The sequence below is a fragment of the Oncorhynchus gorbuscha genome, linkage group LG19 (genome assembly GCF_021184085.1).
Source record: "Oncorhynchus gorbuscha isolate QuinsamMale2020 ecotype Even-year linkage group LG19, OgorEven_v1.0, whole genome shotgun sequence".
NCBI classification, from domain to species: domain Eukaryota; kingdom Metazoa; phylum Chordata; class Actinopteri; order Salmoniformes; family Salmonidae; genus Oncorhynchus; species Oncorhynchus gorbuscha.
In genome coordinates this window covers 75871133-75891061 of record NC_060191.1, presented here as the reverse complement: position 1 = coordinate 75891061, position 19929 = coordinate 75871133, and the positions used below count along the sequence as shown (strand labels likewise).

The window sequence follows — 19929 nt, the reverse complement described above, 5'->3', positions numbered from 1 at the left end:
TCACTCCCAGGCCATCACAGGACTCCGTCATCCCTGTCGGGTCACTCCCAGGCCATCACAGGTCTCCATCATCCCTGTCGGGTCACTCCCGGGCCATCACAGGTCTCCATCATCCCTGTCGGGTCACTCCCAGGCCATCACAGGTCTCCGTCATCCCTGTCGGGTCACTCCCAGGCCATCCCAGGACTCCGTCATCCCTGTCGGGTCACTCCCGGGCCGTCCCACTCAAGAGGACCACAGAAGAGGTCCATTGACAGTCTAGTCTAGAGTATATCCCCATGTCCTTGTAATGTCTCGTGAAGAGACGTGTAGCGTATTGTACCTTTCTGTGAGGAATATCCTTTACCTAATGTGATGGTTCCTCAGTCATCATGTCGATGAGGAATATCCTTTACTTAATGTGATGGATCCTCAGTCATCATGTCGATGAGGAATATCCTTTACATAATGTGATGGTTCCTCAGTCATCATGTCGATGAGGAATATCCTTTACATAATGTGATGGTTCCTCAGTCATCATGTCGATGATTGTTCCTTCATGCTGTGACTGATCTTCAACATAAATCCAGGTGGGGGGTTCAGTATATACAGTACCAGGTAGTATAATATACAGTACCAGGTAGTATAATATACAGTACCAGGTAGTATAATATACAGTACCAGGTAGTATAATATACAGTACCAGTCAAAGTTTGGACACACCTGCTCATTCAAGGGTTTTTCCTTTATTTTTTACTATTTTCTACATTGTAGATTTATAGTGAAGACATCAAACTATGGAATCATGTCGTAACCAAAGGACTGTTAATATAATATATTTCATACTTGAGATTCTTCAAAGTAGCCATCCTTTGCCTTGATGACAGCTCTGCATACTCTTGGCTTTCTCTCAACCAGCTTCATGAGGTAGTCACCTGGAATGTGTTTCAATTAACAGGTGTGCCTTGTTAAAAGTTAATTTGTGCAATTTCATTCCTTAATGCATTTGAGCCAATCTGTTGTGACAAGGGGGTGGTGTACAGAAGATATCCATGTTTGGTAAAAGACCAAGTCCATAATTATGGCAAGAACAGAGAAAGGACAGTCAATCGTTACTTTAAGACATGAAGGTCAGTGAATCTGGAAAATTTCAAAAAACAATCAAGCGCTATGATGAAACTGTCTCTCATGATGACTGACACAGGAAAGGAAGTCCCAAAGTTACCTCTGCTGCAGAGGATAGGTTCATTAGATTTACCTGTCTCTCATGAGGACCACCACAGGAAAGGAAGACCCAGAGTTACCTCTGCTGCAGAGGATAAGTTCATTAGAGTTACCAGCCTCAGATTGCAGCCCAAATAAATGCTTCAGAGTTCAAGTAACAGACACATCTCAACATCAACTTTTCAGAGGAGACTGTGTGAATCAGGCCTTTATGGTCGAATTGCTGCAAAGAAACCACTTCTAAAGGACACCAATAATAAGAAGAGACTTGCTTTGGCCAAGAAACACGAGCAATGGACATTAGAGGGGTGGAAATCTGTCCTTTGGTCTGAAGAGTCCAAATTTTATATTTTTGGTTCCAACCCTCATGTCTTTGTGAGATGCAGAGTAGGTGAATGGATGATCTCCGAATGTGTGGTTCCCACCGTGAAGCATGGAAGAGGAGGTGTGATGGTGTTGGGGTGCTTTGCTGGTGACACTGTCTGTGATTTATTTAGAATTCAAGGCACACTTAACCAGCATGGCTACCACAGCATTCTGCAGTGATATGCCATCACATCTGGTTTGGGCTTAGTGGGACTATCCTTTGATTTCAACAGGACAATGACCCAAAACTCCAGGGCGACTCGACCAAAAAGGAGAGTGATGGATTGCAACATCAGATGACCCGGCCTCCACAATCACCCGACCTCAACCCAATTGAGATGGTTTGGGATGAGTTGGACTGCAGAGTGAAGGAAAAGCAGCCAACAAGTGCTCAGCATATGTGGGAACTCCTTCAAGACTGTTGGAAAAGCATTCCTCGTGAAGCTGGTTGAGAGAATGCCAAGAGTGTGTAAATCTGTCATCAAGGCAAAGGGTGAAGACTTTGAATAATCTCAAATATAAAATATATTTTGATTAGTTTAACACTTTTTTGGTTACTACGTGATTCCATATGTGTTATTTCATAGTTTTGATGTCTTCACTATTATTCTACAATGTAGAAAATAGTAAAATATTAAGGAAAACCCTTGAATGAGCAGGTGTCCAACATTTTGACTGTATATTTATATTATATTAAACATATTATTTTGATCAATTCATTCATACTATTTCATCCTTCCACAAAATATAGTCCCGATACAAATCTATGGTTGCTCCCTAAGCTGGCTGGTCGTTCATTCTATCGGTTCGGTTGCCGAGACGCAACCCAGTCAGTCTTTCCACAAGATATAGTCCCGATATAAATCTATGGTTGCTCCCTAAGCTGGCTGGTCGTTCATTCTATTGGTTCGGTTGCCGAGACGCAACCCAGTCAGTCTTTTTGTCCTGTATCTATGGACACGACCCAGTCGTTCAGTCTTTTTGTTCTGTATCAATGAACCCGACCCAGTCGTTCAGTCTTTTTGTTCTGTATCAATGGACACGACCCAGTCGTTCAGTCTTTTTGTTCTGTCTCTATGGACACGACCCAGTCGTTCAGTCTTTTTGTTCTGTCTCTATGGACACGACCCAGTCGTTCAGTCTTTTTGTTCTGTATCAATGGACACGACCCAGTCGTTCAGTCTTTTTGTTCTGTATCAATGGACACGACCCAGTCGTTCAGTCTTTTTGTTCTGTATCAATGGACCCGACCCAGTCGTTCAGTCTTTTTGTTCTGTATCAATGGACACGACCCAGTTGTCTGTTATAAATGTTCCATTGCCATAATGGCTGGTAATGTTCTTATCCTTTGCTTACTTGTTGCTTGCTAACTAGCCAACTACGACAAACTTACAGTCATGTCAAACTGGGTCGTGTCCAAGTGCAGCCAGAATAACAACAAAGTAGCTTTTCACCTGGCGTAGAAAATGTGCTCACTCTTCAGGACACTGTTGTTCAGAGGAGCTAGTCAACAACACAGCTAACACAATCACTGTTGTTCAGAGGAGCTAGTCAACAACACAGCTAACACAATCACTGTTGTTCAGAGGAGCTAGTCAACAACACAGCTAACACAATCACTGTTGTTCATAGGAGCTAGTCAACAACACAGCTAACACATTCACTTCAAACTGAAGCTGAAAAGACTAAACTTGCTGCACTTAATAAAACATATATTTTTTAAAATCTATTGAGATTTCTTTGTATATATCCATAAAAATGATGCCAACTGATTAATGATTTCGACTGGCAGAGAAACGCTGCCTGGCTGTTTGTCTCGACCCCTGACCCCTACACGTTCATTACTATGGGACAGCTGATCAAATTTGAATAATGAAACAATGTTGCAAATGTCAGCGAAACAGACGGCTGCACTCTGTTTCATTTGAACATTTTTTAAATTTACATTTTTTTTGTCCATAAATAAAAATGGTATATATCCATAAAAATGATGCTGATTCCGGCTGCCTGCCTGTCTGTCTCGTCCAAACTCCCGACCCATACACATTATTATGAGACCGCTGGCTTAAATTTAATTTATCTAATTTACATTTTGAAACAATGTAAATGTCGGCGAGACAGACAGCAAGGTTTATACATTATTATTCTTATATTATTATTTTATACAAATCTCCACTGTTAAAAACTACAGTTGAAGTCGGAAGTTTACATACACTTAGGTTGGAGTCATTAAACCTCGTTTTTCAACCACTCCACACATTTCTTGATAACAAACTATAGTTTTGGCAAGTCGTTTAGGACATCTACTAGTCCAACAATTGTTTACCGAAATATTATTTCACTTATAATTCACACATTTATTGTTAATAACAAACTATAGTTTTGGCAAGTTGGTTGTGCATGACACAAGTAATTTTTCCAACAATTGTTTACAGACAGATTATTTCATGTACAGCTCAATGTATCATAATTCCAGTGGGTCAGAAGGTTACATACACTAAGTTGCCTGTGCATTTAAACAGCTTGGAAAATTCCAGAAAATTATGTCATGGCTTTAGAAGCTTCTGATTGGCTAATTGACATAATTTGAGTCAATCGGAGGGGGACTTGTGGATGTATTTCAGGGCCTACCTTCAAACTCAGTGCCTCTTTGCTTGACATCATGGGAAAATCAAAAGAAATCAGCCAAGACCTCAGAAAATAAATTGTAGACCTCCACAAGTCTGGTTCATCCTTGGAAGCAATTTACAAACGTCTGAGGGTACCACGTTCATCTGTACAGACAATATTACGCAAGTATAAACACCATGGGACCACGCAGCCTCCATACCGCTCAGGAAGGAGACTCGTTCTGTCTCCTAGAGATGAACGTACTTTGGTGTGAAAAGTGCAAATCAATCCCAGAACAACAGCAAAGGACCTTGTGAAGATGCTGGAGGAAACAGGACAGAAGCATCTGTATCCACAGTAAAACTAGTCCCATATCAACATAACCTGAAAGACCGCTGAGCAAGGAAGAAACCACTGCTCCAAAACCACCATAAAAAAGCCAGACTACGGTTTGCAACTGCACATGGGGACAAATACCATACTTTTTGGAGAAATGTCCTCTGGTCTGATGAAACAAAAATAGAACTGTTTGGAGTGAAAAGGGGGAGGCTTGCAAGCTGAAGAACACCATCCCAACCGTGAAGCACGGGGGTGGCAGCATCATGTTGTGGTTTGCTGCAGGAGGGACTGGTGCACTTCACAAAATAGATGGCAGCATGAGGCATGAAAATTATGTGGAGATATTGAAGCAACATCTCAAGACATCAGTCAGGGAGTTAAAGCTTGGTCGCAAATGGACAATGACCCCAAGCATACTTCCAAAGTTGTGGCAAAATGGCTTAAGGACAACAAAGTCAAGGTATTGGAGTGGCCATCACAAAGCCCTATCCTCATTCCTATAGAACATTTGTGGGCAGAGTTGGGCATCTCCGGCGTGGCCCACGCTTGGATTGCGTCCTACCTGACAGGTCGCTCCTACCAGGTGGCGTGGCGAGAATCTGTCTCCTCACCACGCGCTCTCACCACTGGTGTCCCCCAGGGCTCTGTTCTAGGCCCTCTCCTATTCTCGCTATACACCAAGTCACTTGGCTCTGTCATAACCTCACATGGTCTCTCCTATCATTGCTATGCAGACGACACACAACTAATCTTCTCCTTTCCCCCTTCTGATGACCAGGTGGCGAATCGCATCTCTGCATGTCTGGCAGACATATCAGTGTGGATGATGGATCACCACCTCAAGCTGTACCTCGGCAAGACGGAGCTGCTCTTCCTCCCGGGGAAGGACTGCCCGTTCCATGATCTCGCCATCACGGTTGACAACTCCATTGTGTCCTCCTCCCAGAGCGCTAAGAACCTTGGCGTGATCCTGGACAACACCCTGTCGTTCTCAACCAACATCAAGGCGGTGGCCCGTTCCTGTAGGTTCATGCTCTACAACATCCGCAGAGTACGACCCTGCCTCACACAGGAAGCGGGCGCAGGTCCTAATCCAGGCACTTGTCATCTCCCGTCTGGATTACTGCAACTCGCTGTTGGCTGGGCTCCCTGCCTGTGCCATTAAACCCCTTCAACTCATCCAGAATGCCGCAGCCCGTCTGGTGTTCAACCTTCCCAAGTTCTCTCACGTCACCCCGCTCCTCCGTTCTCTCCACTGGCTTCCAGTTGAAGCTCGCATCCGCTACAAGACCATGGTGCTTGCCTACGGAGCTGTGAGGGGAACGGCACCTCAGTACCTCCAGGCTCTGATCAGGCCCTACACCCAAACAAGGGCACTGCGTTCATCCACCTCTGGCCTGCTCGCCTCCCTACCACTGAGGAAGTACAGCTCCCGCTCAGCCCAGTCAAAACTGTTCGCTGCTCTGGCCCCCCAGGATAGGATAAGTAATCCCTCTCACCCCCCTTTAAGATTTAGATGCACTATTGTAAAGTGACTGTTCCACTGGATGTCATAAGGTGAATGCACCAATTTGTAAGTCGCTCTGGATAAGAGCGTCTGCTAAATGACTTAAATGTAAAATGTAAATGTAAAAAGCGTGTGCGAGCAAGAAGGCCTACAAACCTGACTCAGTTACACCAGCTCTGTCAGGAGGAATGGGCCAAAATTCACCCAACGTATTGTGGGAAGCTTGTGGAAGGCCACCCGAAATGTTTGACCCAGGGTTAAACCATTTAAAGGCAATGCTACCAAATACTAATTGAGTGAATGTAAACTTCGACCCACTGGGAATGTGATGAAAGAAATAAAAGCTGAAATAAATCGTTTTCTCTACTATTATTTTGACATTTCACATTCTTAAAATAAAGTGGTGATCCTAACTGACCGAAGACAGGGAATTGTTACTAGGATTAAATGTCAGGAATTGTGAAAACACTGAGTTTAAATGCATTTTATATATGAGATCAAGTTTATAAATTGCCTGGCTGGGTTGCTGAGACAGTGGATTGTGCAGTCAGATGGAACAGAGTAAAGAGGCATTTTAACGTCATAGATTTAGCCGGTGGTAACTTGTGGAATGAACACTGGCTGGATTGCGTTTTTAACCAATCAGCGTCAAGGATTTGAGCCACCATTGTATAAAAGTATGTATATACTGTGTGTGTGTATACTATTTGTGTGTGTGTGTATATATTGTGTGTATACTGTGTGTGTGTGTGTTCTATTTGTTTGTGTGTGTGTTTACTATTTGTGTGTGTGTATACTGTGTGTATGGGTGTTTGTACTTGTGTGTATTTACTGTGTGTGTGTATACTATTTGTGTGTGTGTGTATATATTGTGTGTATATACTGTGTGTATACTATTTGTGTGTGTGTGTGTGTATATATTGTGTGTATACTGTGTGTGTGTGTTCTATTTGTTTGTGTGTGTGTATACTATTTGTGTGTGTGTGTATATATTGTGTGTATATACTGTGTGTATACTATTTGTGTGTGTGTGTGTGTATTTACTGTGTGTTTACTATTTGTGTGTGTGTATACTGTGTGTGTGTGTGTTCTATTTGTTTGTGTGTGTGTATACTATTTGTGTGTGTGTGTATATATTGTGTGTATATACTGTGTGTATACTATTTGTGTGTGTGTGTGTGTGTATTTACTGTGTGTTTACTATTTGTGTGTGTGTATACTGTGTGTGTGTGTTCTATTTGTTTGTGTGTGTGTATACTATTTGTGTGTATATACTGTGTGTATACTATTTGTGTGTGTGTGTGTGTGTATTTACTGTGTGTTTACTATTTGTGTGTGTGTAAACTGTGTTTGTGTGTCTCCAGCCAGGGATTACGGTGGGTTCCCAGACAGATAGGAGATGAGAGCAGCGATAGCACAGATGTACGTGATGATCCCAAACACCATGGAGAGGACAGAGAGCCACAGGGCTTGGCGGGATGCTGTACTCGCTCCCTGGATGTCCCCCTGAGCCGATGCCTTGTTGGTCTGAAAGCACAGAGAGAAGAGAGGGACAGAGAACAGAGAGATGGTCAGAATACAAAGGAGAAAAACATGTACAGTATCCCTGTCTGTCTGTCCTTTTACTGTCCGCTTTCTCTGTCCTCTTGCTCTCTCTCTCCTCTCTGTCTGTCTCTCTCTCTCCTTCTCTCTGTCTCTCTGTCTCTCTCTCTGTCTCTCTCTCTCTCTCTCTCTCTCTCTCTCTCTCTCTCTCTGTCTGTCTGTCTGTCTGTCTGTCTGTCTGTCTGTCTGTCTGTCTGTCTGTCTGTCTGTCTGTCTGTCTGTCTGTCTGTCTGTCTGTCTGTCTGTCTGTCTGTCTGTCTGTCTGTCTGTCTGTCTGTCTGTCTGTCTGTCTGTCTGTCTGTCTGTCTGTCTGTCTGTCTCTCTGTCTCTGTCTCTGTCTGTCTGTCTGTCTGTCTGTCTGTCTGTCTGTCTGTCTGTCTGTCTGTCTGTCTGTCTGTCTGTCTGTCTGTCTGTCTGTCTGTCTGTCTGTCTGTCTGTCTGTCTGTCTGTCTGTCTGTCTGTCTGTCTGTCTGTCTGTCTGTCTGTCTGTCTGTCTGTCTGTCTGTCTGTGTCTGTCTGTCTGTCTGTCTGTCTGTCTGTCTGTCTGTCTGTCTGTCTGTCTGTCTGTCTGTCTGTCTGTCTGTCTGTCTGTCTGTCTGTCTGTCTGTCTGTCTGTCTGTCTGTCTGTCTGTCTGTCTGTCTGTCTGTCTGTCTGTCTGTCTGTCTGTCTGTCTGTCTCTCTGTCTCTCTCTCTCTCTCTCTCTCTCTCTCTCTCTCTCTCTCTCTCTCTCTCTCTCTCTCTCTCTCTCTCTCTCTCTCTCTCTCTCTCTCTCTCTCTCTCTCTCTCTCTCTCTCTCTCTCTCTCTCTCTCTCAATCATACTGTTATACAATTACAAAATGTAAAAATGTATAATATTTGGTCATTTATTTTGTCATATCCTGTAATGAACCAACATAAGCTGACACTGATAACAGGACGGAAGATGACTGTTAGCTGAATTCATCTCTTTTCTCTGACACTCCCACTGCTTATCGCTCATCATGTCCTCCATCCAGAGCCCTTCCCCAGTGTCCTCCATTCCAGAGCCCTTCCCCAGTGTCCTCCATCCAGAGCCCTTCCCCAGTGTCCTCCATTCCAGAGCCCTTCCCCAGTGTCCTCCATTCCAGAGCCCTTCCCCAGTGTCCTCCATCCAGAGCCCTTCCCCAGTGTCCTCCATTCCAGAGCCCTTCCCCAGTGTCCTCCATCCAGAGCCCTTCCCCAGTGTCCTCCATCCAGAGACCTTCCCCAGTGTCCTCCATTCCAGAGCCCTTCCCCAGTGTCCTCCATCCAGAGCCCTTCCCCAGTGTCCTCTATTCCAGAGCCCTTCCCCAGTGTCCTCCATTCCAGAGCCCTTCCCCAGTGTCCTCCATCCAGAGCCCTTCCCCAGTGTCCTCCATCTAGAGCCCTTCCCCAGTGTCCTCCATTCCAGAGCCCTTCCCCAGTGTCCTCCATCCAGAGCCCTTCCCCAGTGTCCTCCATCCAGAGCCCTTCCCCAGTGTCCTCCATTCCAGAGCCCTTCCCCAGTGTCCTCCATTCCAGAGCCCCTCCCCAGTGTCCTCCATCCAGAGCCCTTCCCCAGTGTCCTCCATCCAGAGCCCTTCCCCAGTGTCCTCCATCCAGAGCTCCTCCGCCTCCCTCCTCCCCCATCCAGAGCCCCCCCTCCTCCTCCCTCCTCCCCCATCCAGAGCCCCCCTCCTCCTCCTCACTCCTCCCCCATCCAGAGCCCTTCCCCAGTGTCCTCCATTCCAGAGCCCTTCCCCAGTGTCCTCCATTCCAGAGCCCTTCCCCTCCCTCCTCCCCCATCCAGAGCCCTTCCCCAGTGTCCTCCATCCAGAGCCCTTCCCCTCCCACTCCTCCCCTATCCAGAGCCCTTCCCCTCCCACTCCTCCCCCATCCAGAGCCCTTCCCCTCCCACTCCTCCCCCATCCAGAGCCCCTCCTCCTCCCTCCTCCCCCATCCAGAGCTCCTCCTCCTCCTCCTCCCTCCTCCCCCATCCAGAGCCCCCCTCCTCCTCCTCACTCCTCCCCCATCCAGAGCCTTTCCCCAGTGTCCTCCATCCAGAGCCCTTCCCCAGTGTCCTCCATTCCGGAGCCCTTCCCCAGTGTCCTCCATCCAGAGCCCTTCCCCAGTGTCCTCCATTCCAGAGCCCTTCCCCAGTGTCCTCCATTCCAGAGCCCTTCCCCAGTGTCCTCCATTCCAGAGCCCTTCCCCAGTGTCCTCCATTCCGGAGCCCTTCCCCAGTGTCCTCCATCCAGAGCCCTTCCCCAGTGTCCTCCATTCCAGAGCCCTTCCCCAGTGTCCTCCATTCCAGAGCCCTTCCCCAGTGTCCTCCATTCCAGAGCCCTTCCCCAGTGCCCTCCATTCCAGAGCCCTTCCCCAGTGTCCTCCATTCCGGAGCCCTTCCCCAGTGTCCTCCATCCAGAGCCCTTCCCCAGTGTCCTCCATTCCAGAGCCCTTCCCCAGTGTCCTCCATTCCAGAGCCCTTCCCCAGTGCCCTCCATTCCAGAGCCCTTCCCCAGTGTCCTCCATTCCAGAGCCCTTCCCCAGTGTCCTCCATTCCGGAGCCCTTCCCCAGTGTCCTCCATCCAGAGCCCTTCCCCAGTGTCCTCCATTCCAGAGCCCTTCCCCAGTGTCCTCCATTCCAGAGCCCTTCCCCAGTGCCCTCCATTCCAGAGCCCTTCCCCAGTGTCCTCCATTCCAGAGCCCTTCCCCAGTGTCCTCCATTCCAGAGCCCTTCCCCAGTGTCCTCCATTCCGGAGCCCTTCCCCAGTGTCCTCCATCCAGAGCCCTTCCCCAGTGTCCTCCATTCCAGAGCCCTTCCCCAGTGTCCTCCATTCCAGAGCCCTTCCCCAGTGTCCTCCATTCCAGAGCCCTTCCCCAGTGTCCTCCATTCCAGAGCCCTTCCCCAGTGTCCTCCATTCCAGAGCCCTTCCCCAGTGTCCTCCATTCCAGAGCCCTTCCCCAGTGCCCTCCATTCCAGAGCCCTTCCCCAGTGTCCTCCATCCAGAGCCCTTCCCCAGTGTCCTCCATTCCAGAGCCCTTCCCCAGTGTCCTCCATTCCAGAGCCCTTCCCCAGTGTCCTCCATTCCAGAGCCCTTCCCCAGTGCCCTCCATTCCAGGTATGCTCTCAACACTATAGGAAATCCATGTGCTGCTTGTTATGAGTGTAATGAAAGCCGAATGAAGGCCATTGATTGGTGCACTGCCTGAGCCTCGCTGCTGGTTAGCTCTAACACACACACACACACACACACACACACACACACACACACACACACACACACACACACACACACACACACACACACACACACACACACACACACACACACACACACACACACACACACACACACACACACACACACACACACACACACACACACGCTAATGGTGAATAACACTTAAAGTTAAAGGCCCAAGCCAAGGTGGGGTGTAGCACACTGCTCATTGGTTAGTTAACGCTGCCTGAACTCAGGGTGACTGGATGGTAATGTCCTCTACTCTGAACATTGTCTCTGGGTGACTGGATGGTAATGTCCTCTACTCTGAACACTGTCTCTGGGTGACTGGATGGTAATGTCCTCTACTCTGTCTGAACACTGTCTCAGGGTGACTGGATGGTAATGTCCTCTACTCTGAACATTGCCTCTGGGTGACTGGATGGTAATGTCCTCTACTCTGAACATTGTCTCTGGGTGACTGGATGGTAATGTCCTCTACTCTGAACACTGTCTCTGGGTGACTGGTTGGTAATGTCCTCTACTCTGAACATTGTCTCTGGGTGACTGGATTGTAATGTCCTCTACTCTGTCTGAACATTGTCTCTGGGTGACTGGATGGTAATGTCCTCTACTCTGAACATTGTCTCTGGGTGACTGGATGGTAATGTCCTCTACTCTGAACATTGTCTCTGGGTGACTGGATGGTAATGTCCTCTACTCTGAACATTGTCTCTGGGTGACTGGATGATAATGTCCTCTACTCTGTCTGAACACTGTCTCTGGGTGACTTGATGGTAATGTCCTCTACTCTGAACATTGTCTCTGGGTGACTGGATGGTAATGTCCTCTACTCTGAACACTGTCTCTGGGTGACTGGATGGTAATGTCCTCTACTCTGAACATTGTCTCTGGGTGACTGGATTGTAATGTCCTCTACTCTGAACATTGTCTCTGGGTGACTGGATGGTAATGTCCTCTCCTCTGAACATTGTCTCTGGGTGACTGGATGGTAATGTCCTCTACTCTGAACATTGTCTCTGGGTGACTGGATGATAATGTCCTCTACTCTGTCTGAACACTGTCTCTGGGTGACTTGATGGTAATGTCCTCTACTCTGAACATTGTCTCTGGGTGACTGGATGGTAATGTCCTCTACTCTGAACACTGTCTCTGGGTGACTGGATGGTAATGTCCTCTACTCTGAACATTCTCTCTGGGTGACTGGATGGTAATGTCCTCTACTCTGTCTGAACACTGTCTCTGGGTGACTGGATGGTAATGTCCTCTACTCTGAACACTGTCTCAGGGTGACTGGATGGTAATGTCCTCTACTCTAAACATTGTCTCTGGGTGACTGGATGGTAATGTCCTCTACTCTGAACATTGTCTCTGGGTGACTGGATGGTAATGTCCTCTACTCTGTCTGAACATTGTCTCTGGGTGACTGGATGGTAATGTCATCTATTCTGTCTGAACATTGTCTCTGGGTGACTGGATGGTAATGTCCTCTACTCTGAACATTGTCTCTGGGTGACTGGATGGTAATGTCCTCTACTCTGAACATTGTCTCTGGGTGACTGGATGGTAATGTCCTCTACTCTGAACATTGTCTCTGGGTGACTGGATGATAATGTCCTCTACTCTGTCTGAACACTGTCTCTGGGTGACTTGATGGTAATGTCCTCTACTCTGAACATTGTCTCTGGGTGACTGGATGGTAATGTCCTCTACTCTGAACACTGTCTCTGGGTGACTGGATGGTAATGTCCTCTACTCTGAACATTGTCTCTGGGTGACTGGATGGTAATGTCCTCTACTCTGTCTGAACACTGTCTCAGGGTGACTGGATGGTAATGTCCTGTACTCTGAACACTGTCTCTGGGTGACTGGATGGTAATGTCCTCTACTCTAAACATTGTCTCTGGGTGACTGGATGGTAATGTCCTCTACTCTGAACACTGTCTCAGGGTGACTGGATGGTAATGTCCTCTACTCTGAACATTGTCTCTGGGTGACTGGATTGTAATGTCCTCTACTCTGAACATTGTCTCTGGGTGACTGGATGGTAATGTCCTCTACTCTGAACACTGTCTCTGGGTGACTGGATGGTAATGTCCTCTACTCTGAACATTGTCTCTGGGTGACTGGATGGTAATGTCCTCTACTCTGTCTGAACACTGTCTCAGGGTGACTGGATGGTAATGTCCTCTACTCTGAACATTGTCTCTGGGTGACTGGATGGTAATGTCCTCTACTCTGTCTGAACACTGTCTCAGGGTGACTGGATGGTAATGTCCTCTACTCTGAACATTGCCTCAGGGTGACTGGATGGTAATGTCCTCTACTCTGAACACTGTCTCTTTGTGACTGGATGGTAATGTCCTCTACTCTGAACATTGTCTCTGGGTGACTGGATGGTAATGTCCTCTACTCTGAACATTGTCTCTGGGTGACTGGATGATAATGTCCTCTACTCTGTCTGAACACTGTTTCTGGGTGACTTGATGGTAATGTCCTCTACTCTGAACATTGTCTCTGGGTGACTGGATGGTAATGTCCTCTACTCTGAACACTGTCTCTGGGTGACTGGATGGTAATGTCCTCTACTCTGAACATTGTCTCTGGGTGACTGGATGGTAATGTCCTCTACTCTGTCTGAACACTGTCTCAGGGTGACTGGATGGTAATGTCCTCTACTCTGAACATTGTCTCTGGGTGATTGGATGGTAATGTCCTCTACTCTGTCTGAACACTGTCTCTGGGTGACTGGATGGTAATGTCCTCTACTCTGAACACTGTCTCAGGGTGACTGGATGGTAATGTCCTCTACTCTAAACATTGTCTCTGGGTGACTGGATGGTAATGTCCTCTACTCTGAACATTGTCTCTGGGTGACTGGATGGTAATGTCCTCTACTCTGAACATTGCCTCAGGGTGACTGGATGGTAATGTCCTCTACTCTGAACACTGTCTCTGGGTGACTGGATGGTAATGTCCTCTACTCTGAACATTGTCTCTGGGTGACTGGATGGTAATGTCCTCTACTCTGTCTGAACACTGTCTCAGAGCCTCGCTGCTGGTTAGCTCTAACACACACACACACACACACACACACACACACACACACACACACACACACACACACACACACACACACACACACACACACACACACACACACACACACACACACACACACACACACACACACACACACACACACACACACACACGCTAATGGTGAATAACACTTAAAGTTAAAGGCCCAAGCCAAGGTGGGGTGTAGCACCCTGCTCATTGGTTAGTTAACGCTGCCTGAACTCAGGGTGACTGGATGGTAATGTCCTCTACTCTGAACATTGTCTCTGGGTGACTGGATCTTAATGTCCTCTACTCTGAACATTGTCTCTGGGTGACTGGATGGTAATGTCCTCTACTCTGAACACTGTCTCTGGGTGACTGGATGGTAATGTCCTCTACTCTGAACATTGCCTCTGGGTGACTGGATGGTAATGTCCTCTACTCTGAACATTGTCTCTGGGTGACTGGATGGTAATGTCCTCTACTCTGTCTGAACATTGTCTCTGGGTGACTGGATGGTAATGTCATCTATTCTGTCTGAACATTGTCTCTGGGTGACTGGATGGTAATGTCCTCTACTCTGAACATTGTCTCAGGGTGACTGGATGATAATGTCCTCTACTCTGTCTGAACACCGTTTCTGGGTGACTTGATGGTAATGTCCTCTACTCTGAACATTGTCTCTGGGTGACTGGATGGTAATGTCCTCTACTCTGAACACTGTCTCTGGGTGACTGGATGGTAATGTCCTCTACTCTGAACATTGTCTCTGGGTGACTGGATGGTAATGTCCTCTACTCTGAACATTGTCTCTGGGTGACTGGATGGTAATGTCCTCTACTCTGTCTGAACACTGTCTCAGGGTGACTGGATGGTAATGTCCTCTACTCTGAACATTGTCTCTGGGTGACTGGATGGTAATGTCCTCTACTCTGTCTGAACACTGTCTCAGGGTGACTGGATGGTAATGTCCTCTACTCTGAACATTGCCTCAGGGTGACTGGATGGTAATGTCCTCTACTCTGAACACTGTCTCTTTGTGACTGGATGGTAATGTCCTCTACTCTGAACATTGTCTCTGGGTGACTGGATGGTAATGTCCTCTACTCTGAACATTGTCTCTGGGTGACTGGATGATAATGTCCTCTACTCTGTCTGAACACTGTTTCTGGGTGACTTGATGGTAATGTCCTCTACTCTGAACATTGTCTCTGGGTGACTGGATCTTAATGTCCTCTACTCTGAACATTGTCTCTGGGTGACTGGATGGTAATGTCCTCTACTCTGAACACTGTCTCTGGGTGACTGGATGGTAATGTCCTCTACTCTGAACATTGCCTCTGGGTGACTGGATGGTAATGTCCTCTACTCTGAACATTGTCTCTGGGTGACTGGATGGTAATGTCCTCTACTCTGTCTGAACATTGTCTCTGGGTGACTGGATGGTAATGTCATCTATTCTGTCTGAACATTGTCTCTGGGTGACTGGATGGTAATGTCCTCTACTCTGAACATTGTCTCAGGGTGACTGGATGATAATGTCCTCTACTCTGTCTGAACACCGTTTCTGGGTGACTTGATGGTAATGTCCTCTACTCTGAACATTGTCTCTGGGTGACTGGATGGTAATGTCCTCTACTCTGAACACTGTCTCTGGGTGACTGGATGGTAATGTCCTCTACTCTGAACATTGTCTCTGGGTGACTGGATGGTAATGTCCTCTACTCTGAACATTGTCTCTGGGTGACTGGATGGTAATGTCCTCTACTCTGTCTGAACACTGTCTCAGGGTGACTGGATGGTAATGTCCTCTACTCTGAACATTGTCTCTGGGTGACTGGATGGTAATGTCCTCTACTCTGTCTGAACACTGTCTCAGGGTGACTGGATGGTAATGTCCTCTACTCTGAACATTGCCTCAGGGTGACTGGATGGTAATGTCCTCTACTCTGAACACTGTCTCTTTGTGACTGGATGGTAATGTCCTCTACTCTGAACATTGTCTCTGGGTGACTGGATGGTAATGTCCTCTACTCTGAACATTGTCTCTGGGTGACTGGATGATAATGTCCTCTACTCTGTCTGAACACTGTTTCTGGGTGACTTGATGGTAATGTCCTCTACTCTGAACATTGTCTCTGGGTGACTGGATGGTAATGTCCTCTACTCTGAACACTGGCTCTGGGTGACTGGATGGTAATGTCCTCTACTCTGAACATTGTCTCTGGGTGACTGGATGGTAATGTCCTCTACTCTGTCTGAACACTGTCTCAGGGTGACTGGATGGTAATGTCCTCTACTCTGAACATTGTCTCTGGGTGATTGGATGGTAATGTCCTCTACTCTGTCTGAACACTGTCTCTGGGTGACTGGATGGTAATGTCCTCTACTCTGAACACTGTCTCAGGGTGACTGGATGGTAATGTCCTCTACTCTGAACATTGTCTCAGGGTGACTGGATGGTAATGTCCTCTACTCTGAACATTGTCTCTGGTTGACTGGATGGTAATGTCCTCTACTCTGAACACTGTCTCAGGGTGACTGGATGGTAATGTCCTCTACTCTGAACATTGCCTCAGGGTGACTGGATGGTAATGTCCTCTACTCTGAACACTGTCTCTTTGTGACTGGATGGTAATGTCCTCTACTCTGAACATTGTCTCTGGGTGACTGGATGGTAATGTCCTCTACTCTGAACATTGTCTCTGGGTGACTGGATGATAATGTCCTCTACTCTGTCTGAACACTGTTTCTGGGTGACTTGATGGTAATGTCCTCTACTCTGAACATTGTCTCTGGGTGACTGGATGGTAATGTCCTCTACTCTGAACACTGTCTCTGGGTGACTGGATGGTAATGTCCTCTACTCTGAACATTGTCTCTGGGTGACTGGATGGTAATGTCCTCTACTCTGTCTGAACACTGTCTCAGGGTGACTGGATGGTAATGTCCTCTACTCTGAACATTGTCTCTGGGTGATTGGATGGTAATGTCCTCTACTCTGTCTGAACACTGTCTCTGGGTGACTGGATGGTAATGTCCTCTATTCTGAACACTGTCTCAGGGTGACTGGATGGTAATGTCCTCTACTCTGAACACTGTCTCAGGGTGACTGGATGGTAATGTCCTCTACTCTGAACATTGCCTCTGGGTGACTGGATGGTAATGTCCTCTACTCTGAACATTGTCTCTGGGTGACTGGATGGTAATGTCCTCTACTCTGAACACTGTCTCTGGGTGACTGGTTGGTAATGTCCTCTACTCTGAACATTGTCTCTGGGTGACTGGATTGTAATGTCCTCTACTCTGTCTGAACATTGTCTCTGGGTGACTGGATGGTAATGTCCTCTACTCTGAACATTGTCTCTGGGTGACTGGATGGTAATGTCCTCTACTCTGAACATTGTCTCTGGGTGACTGGATGGTAATGTCCTCTACTCTGAACATTGTCTCTGGGTGACTGGATGATAATGTCCTCTACTCTGTCTGAACACTGTCTCTGGGTGACTTGATGGTAATGTCCTCTACTCTGAACATTGTCTCTGGGTGACTGGATGGTAATGTCCTCTACTCTGAACACTGTCTCTGGGTGACTGGATGGTAATGTCCTCTACTCTGAACATTGTCTCTGGGTGACTGGATTGTAATGTCCTCTACTCTGAACATTGTCTCTGGGTGACTGGATGGTAATGTCCTCTACTCTGAACACTGGCTCTGGGTGACTGGATGGTAATGTCCTCTACTCTGAACATTGTCTCTGGGTGACTGGATGGTAATGTCCTCTACTCTGTCTGAACACTGTCTCAGGGTGACTGGATGGTAATGTCCTCTACTCTGAACATTGTCTCTGGGTGATTGGATGGTAATGTCCTCTACTCTGTCTGAACACTGTCTCTGGGTGACTGGATGGTAATGTCCTCTACTCTGAACACTGTCTCAGGGTGACTGGATGGTAATGTCCTCTACTCTGAACATTGTCTCAGGGTGACTGGATGGTAATGTCCTCTACTCTGAACATTGTCTCTGGTTGACTGGATGGTAATGTCCTCTACTCTGAACACTGTCTCAGGGTGACTGGATGGTAATGTCCTCTACTCTGAACATTGCCTCAGGGTGACTGGATGGTAATGTCCTCTACTCTGAACACTGTCTCTTTGTGACTGGATGGTAATGTCCTCTACTCTGAACATTGTCTCTGGGTGACTGGATGGTAATGTCCTCTACTCTGAACATTGTCTCTGGGTGACTGGATGATAATGTCCTCTACTCTGTCTGAACACTGTTTCTGGGTGACTTGATGGTAATGTCCTCTACTCTGAACATTGTCTCTGGGTGACTGGATGGTAATGTCCTCTACTCTGAACACTGTCTCTGGGTGACTGGATGGTAATGTCCTCTACTCTGAACATTGTCTCTGGGTGACTGGATGGTAATGTCCTCTACTCTGTCTGAACACTGTCTCAGGGTGACTGGATGGTAATGTCCTCTACTCTGAACATTGTCTCTGGGTGACTGGATGGTAATGTCCTCTACTCTGTCTGAACACTGTCTCTGGGTGACTGGATGGTAATGTCCTCTATTCTGAACACTGTCTCAGGGTGACTGGATGGTAATGTCCTCTACTCTGAACACTGTCTCAGGGTGACTGGATGGTAATGTCCTCTACTCTGAACATTGTCTCAGGGTGACTGGATGGTAATGTCCTCTACTCTGAACATTGTCTCTGGGTGACTGGATGGTAATGTCCTCTACTCTGAACATTGTCTCAGGGTGACTGGATGGTAATGTCCTCTACTCTGAACATTGTCTCTGGGTGACTGGATGATAATGTCCTCTACTCTGTCTGAACACTGTTTCTGGGTGACTTGATGGTAATGTCCTCTACTCTGAACATTGTCTCTGGGTGACTGGATGGTAATGTCCTCTACTCTGAACACTGTCTCTGGGTGACTGGATGGTAATGTCCTCTACTCTGAACATTGTCTCTGGGTGACTGGATGGTAATGTCCTCTACTCTGTCTGAACACTGTCTCAGGGTGACTGGATGGTAATGTCCTCTACTCTGAACATTGTCTCTGGGTGACTGGATGGTAATGTCCTCTACTCTGAACACTGTCTCAGGGTGACTGGATGGTAATGTCCTCTACTCTGAACATTGTCTCAGGGTGACTGGATGGTAATGTCCTCTACTCTGAACATTGTCTCTGGGTGACTGGATGGTAATGTCCTCTACTCTGTCTGAACATTGTCTCTGGGTGACTGGATGGTAATGTCCTCTACTCTGAACACTGTCTCTGGCCGACTGGATGATAATGTCCTCTACTCTGAACATTGTCTCTGGGTGACTGGATGGTAATGTCCTCTACTCTGAACACTGTCTCTGGGTGACTGGATGGTAATGTCCTCTACTCTGAACACTGTCTCAGGGTGACTGGATGGTAATGTCCTCTACTCTGTCTGAACACTGTCTCTGGGTGACTTGATGGTAATGTCCTCTACTCTGAACATTGTCTCTGGGTGACTGGATGGTAATGTCCTCTACTCTGAACACTGTCTCAGGGTGACTGGATTGGTAATGTCCTCTACTCTGAACATTGTCTCTGTGTGACTGGATGGTAATGTCCTCTACTCTGAATAAATAATGCTCACAGTAAAACACACAGAATGTTCTAGTGTCCTTCAGTGACACTGTCTATCTATCTAATAACCATCAGGGTTTTTGTGTGGAGAGATTTACGTGAGAGAGTCTGTACCTGTGTCTCAGACAAATCTGATTTTGGCGGATGCCAGGAGAACTCTACCTGCCTGAATGCATAGTGCCAACTGTAAAGTTTGGTGGAGGAGGAATAATGATCTGAGTCCGTTTTTCATGGTTCAGGCCCCTTTGTTCCAGTGAAGGGAAATCTAAACCCTACAGCATACAATGACATTCTAGACTATTCTGTGCTTCCAACTTTGTGGCAACAGTTTGGGAAAGGCCCTTTCCTGTTTCAGCATGACAATGCCTCCATGCACA

The 19929-nt window shown here is 47.1% G+C and overlaps 1 protein-coding gene across 1 annotated transcript in view; it reads right to left on the bottom strand.

The window, feature by feature from the left end:
- Positions 1 to 7307: 7307 nt before the first annotated feature.
- tmem91 (transmembrane protein 91) overlaps positions 7308 to 19929 on the bottom strand; it is a 28618-nt gene continuing 15996 nt past the window's right edge. The window contains exon 3 of the mRNA XM_046316562.1: positions 7308 to 7552. Within this exon, the coding sequence (XP_046172518.1) occupies positions 7397 to 7552 (156 nt within the window). The 3' untranslated portion in view covers positions 7308 to 7396. The remainder of the gene's footprint in view (positions 7553 to 19929) is intronic.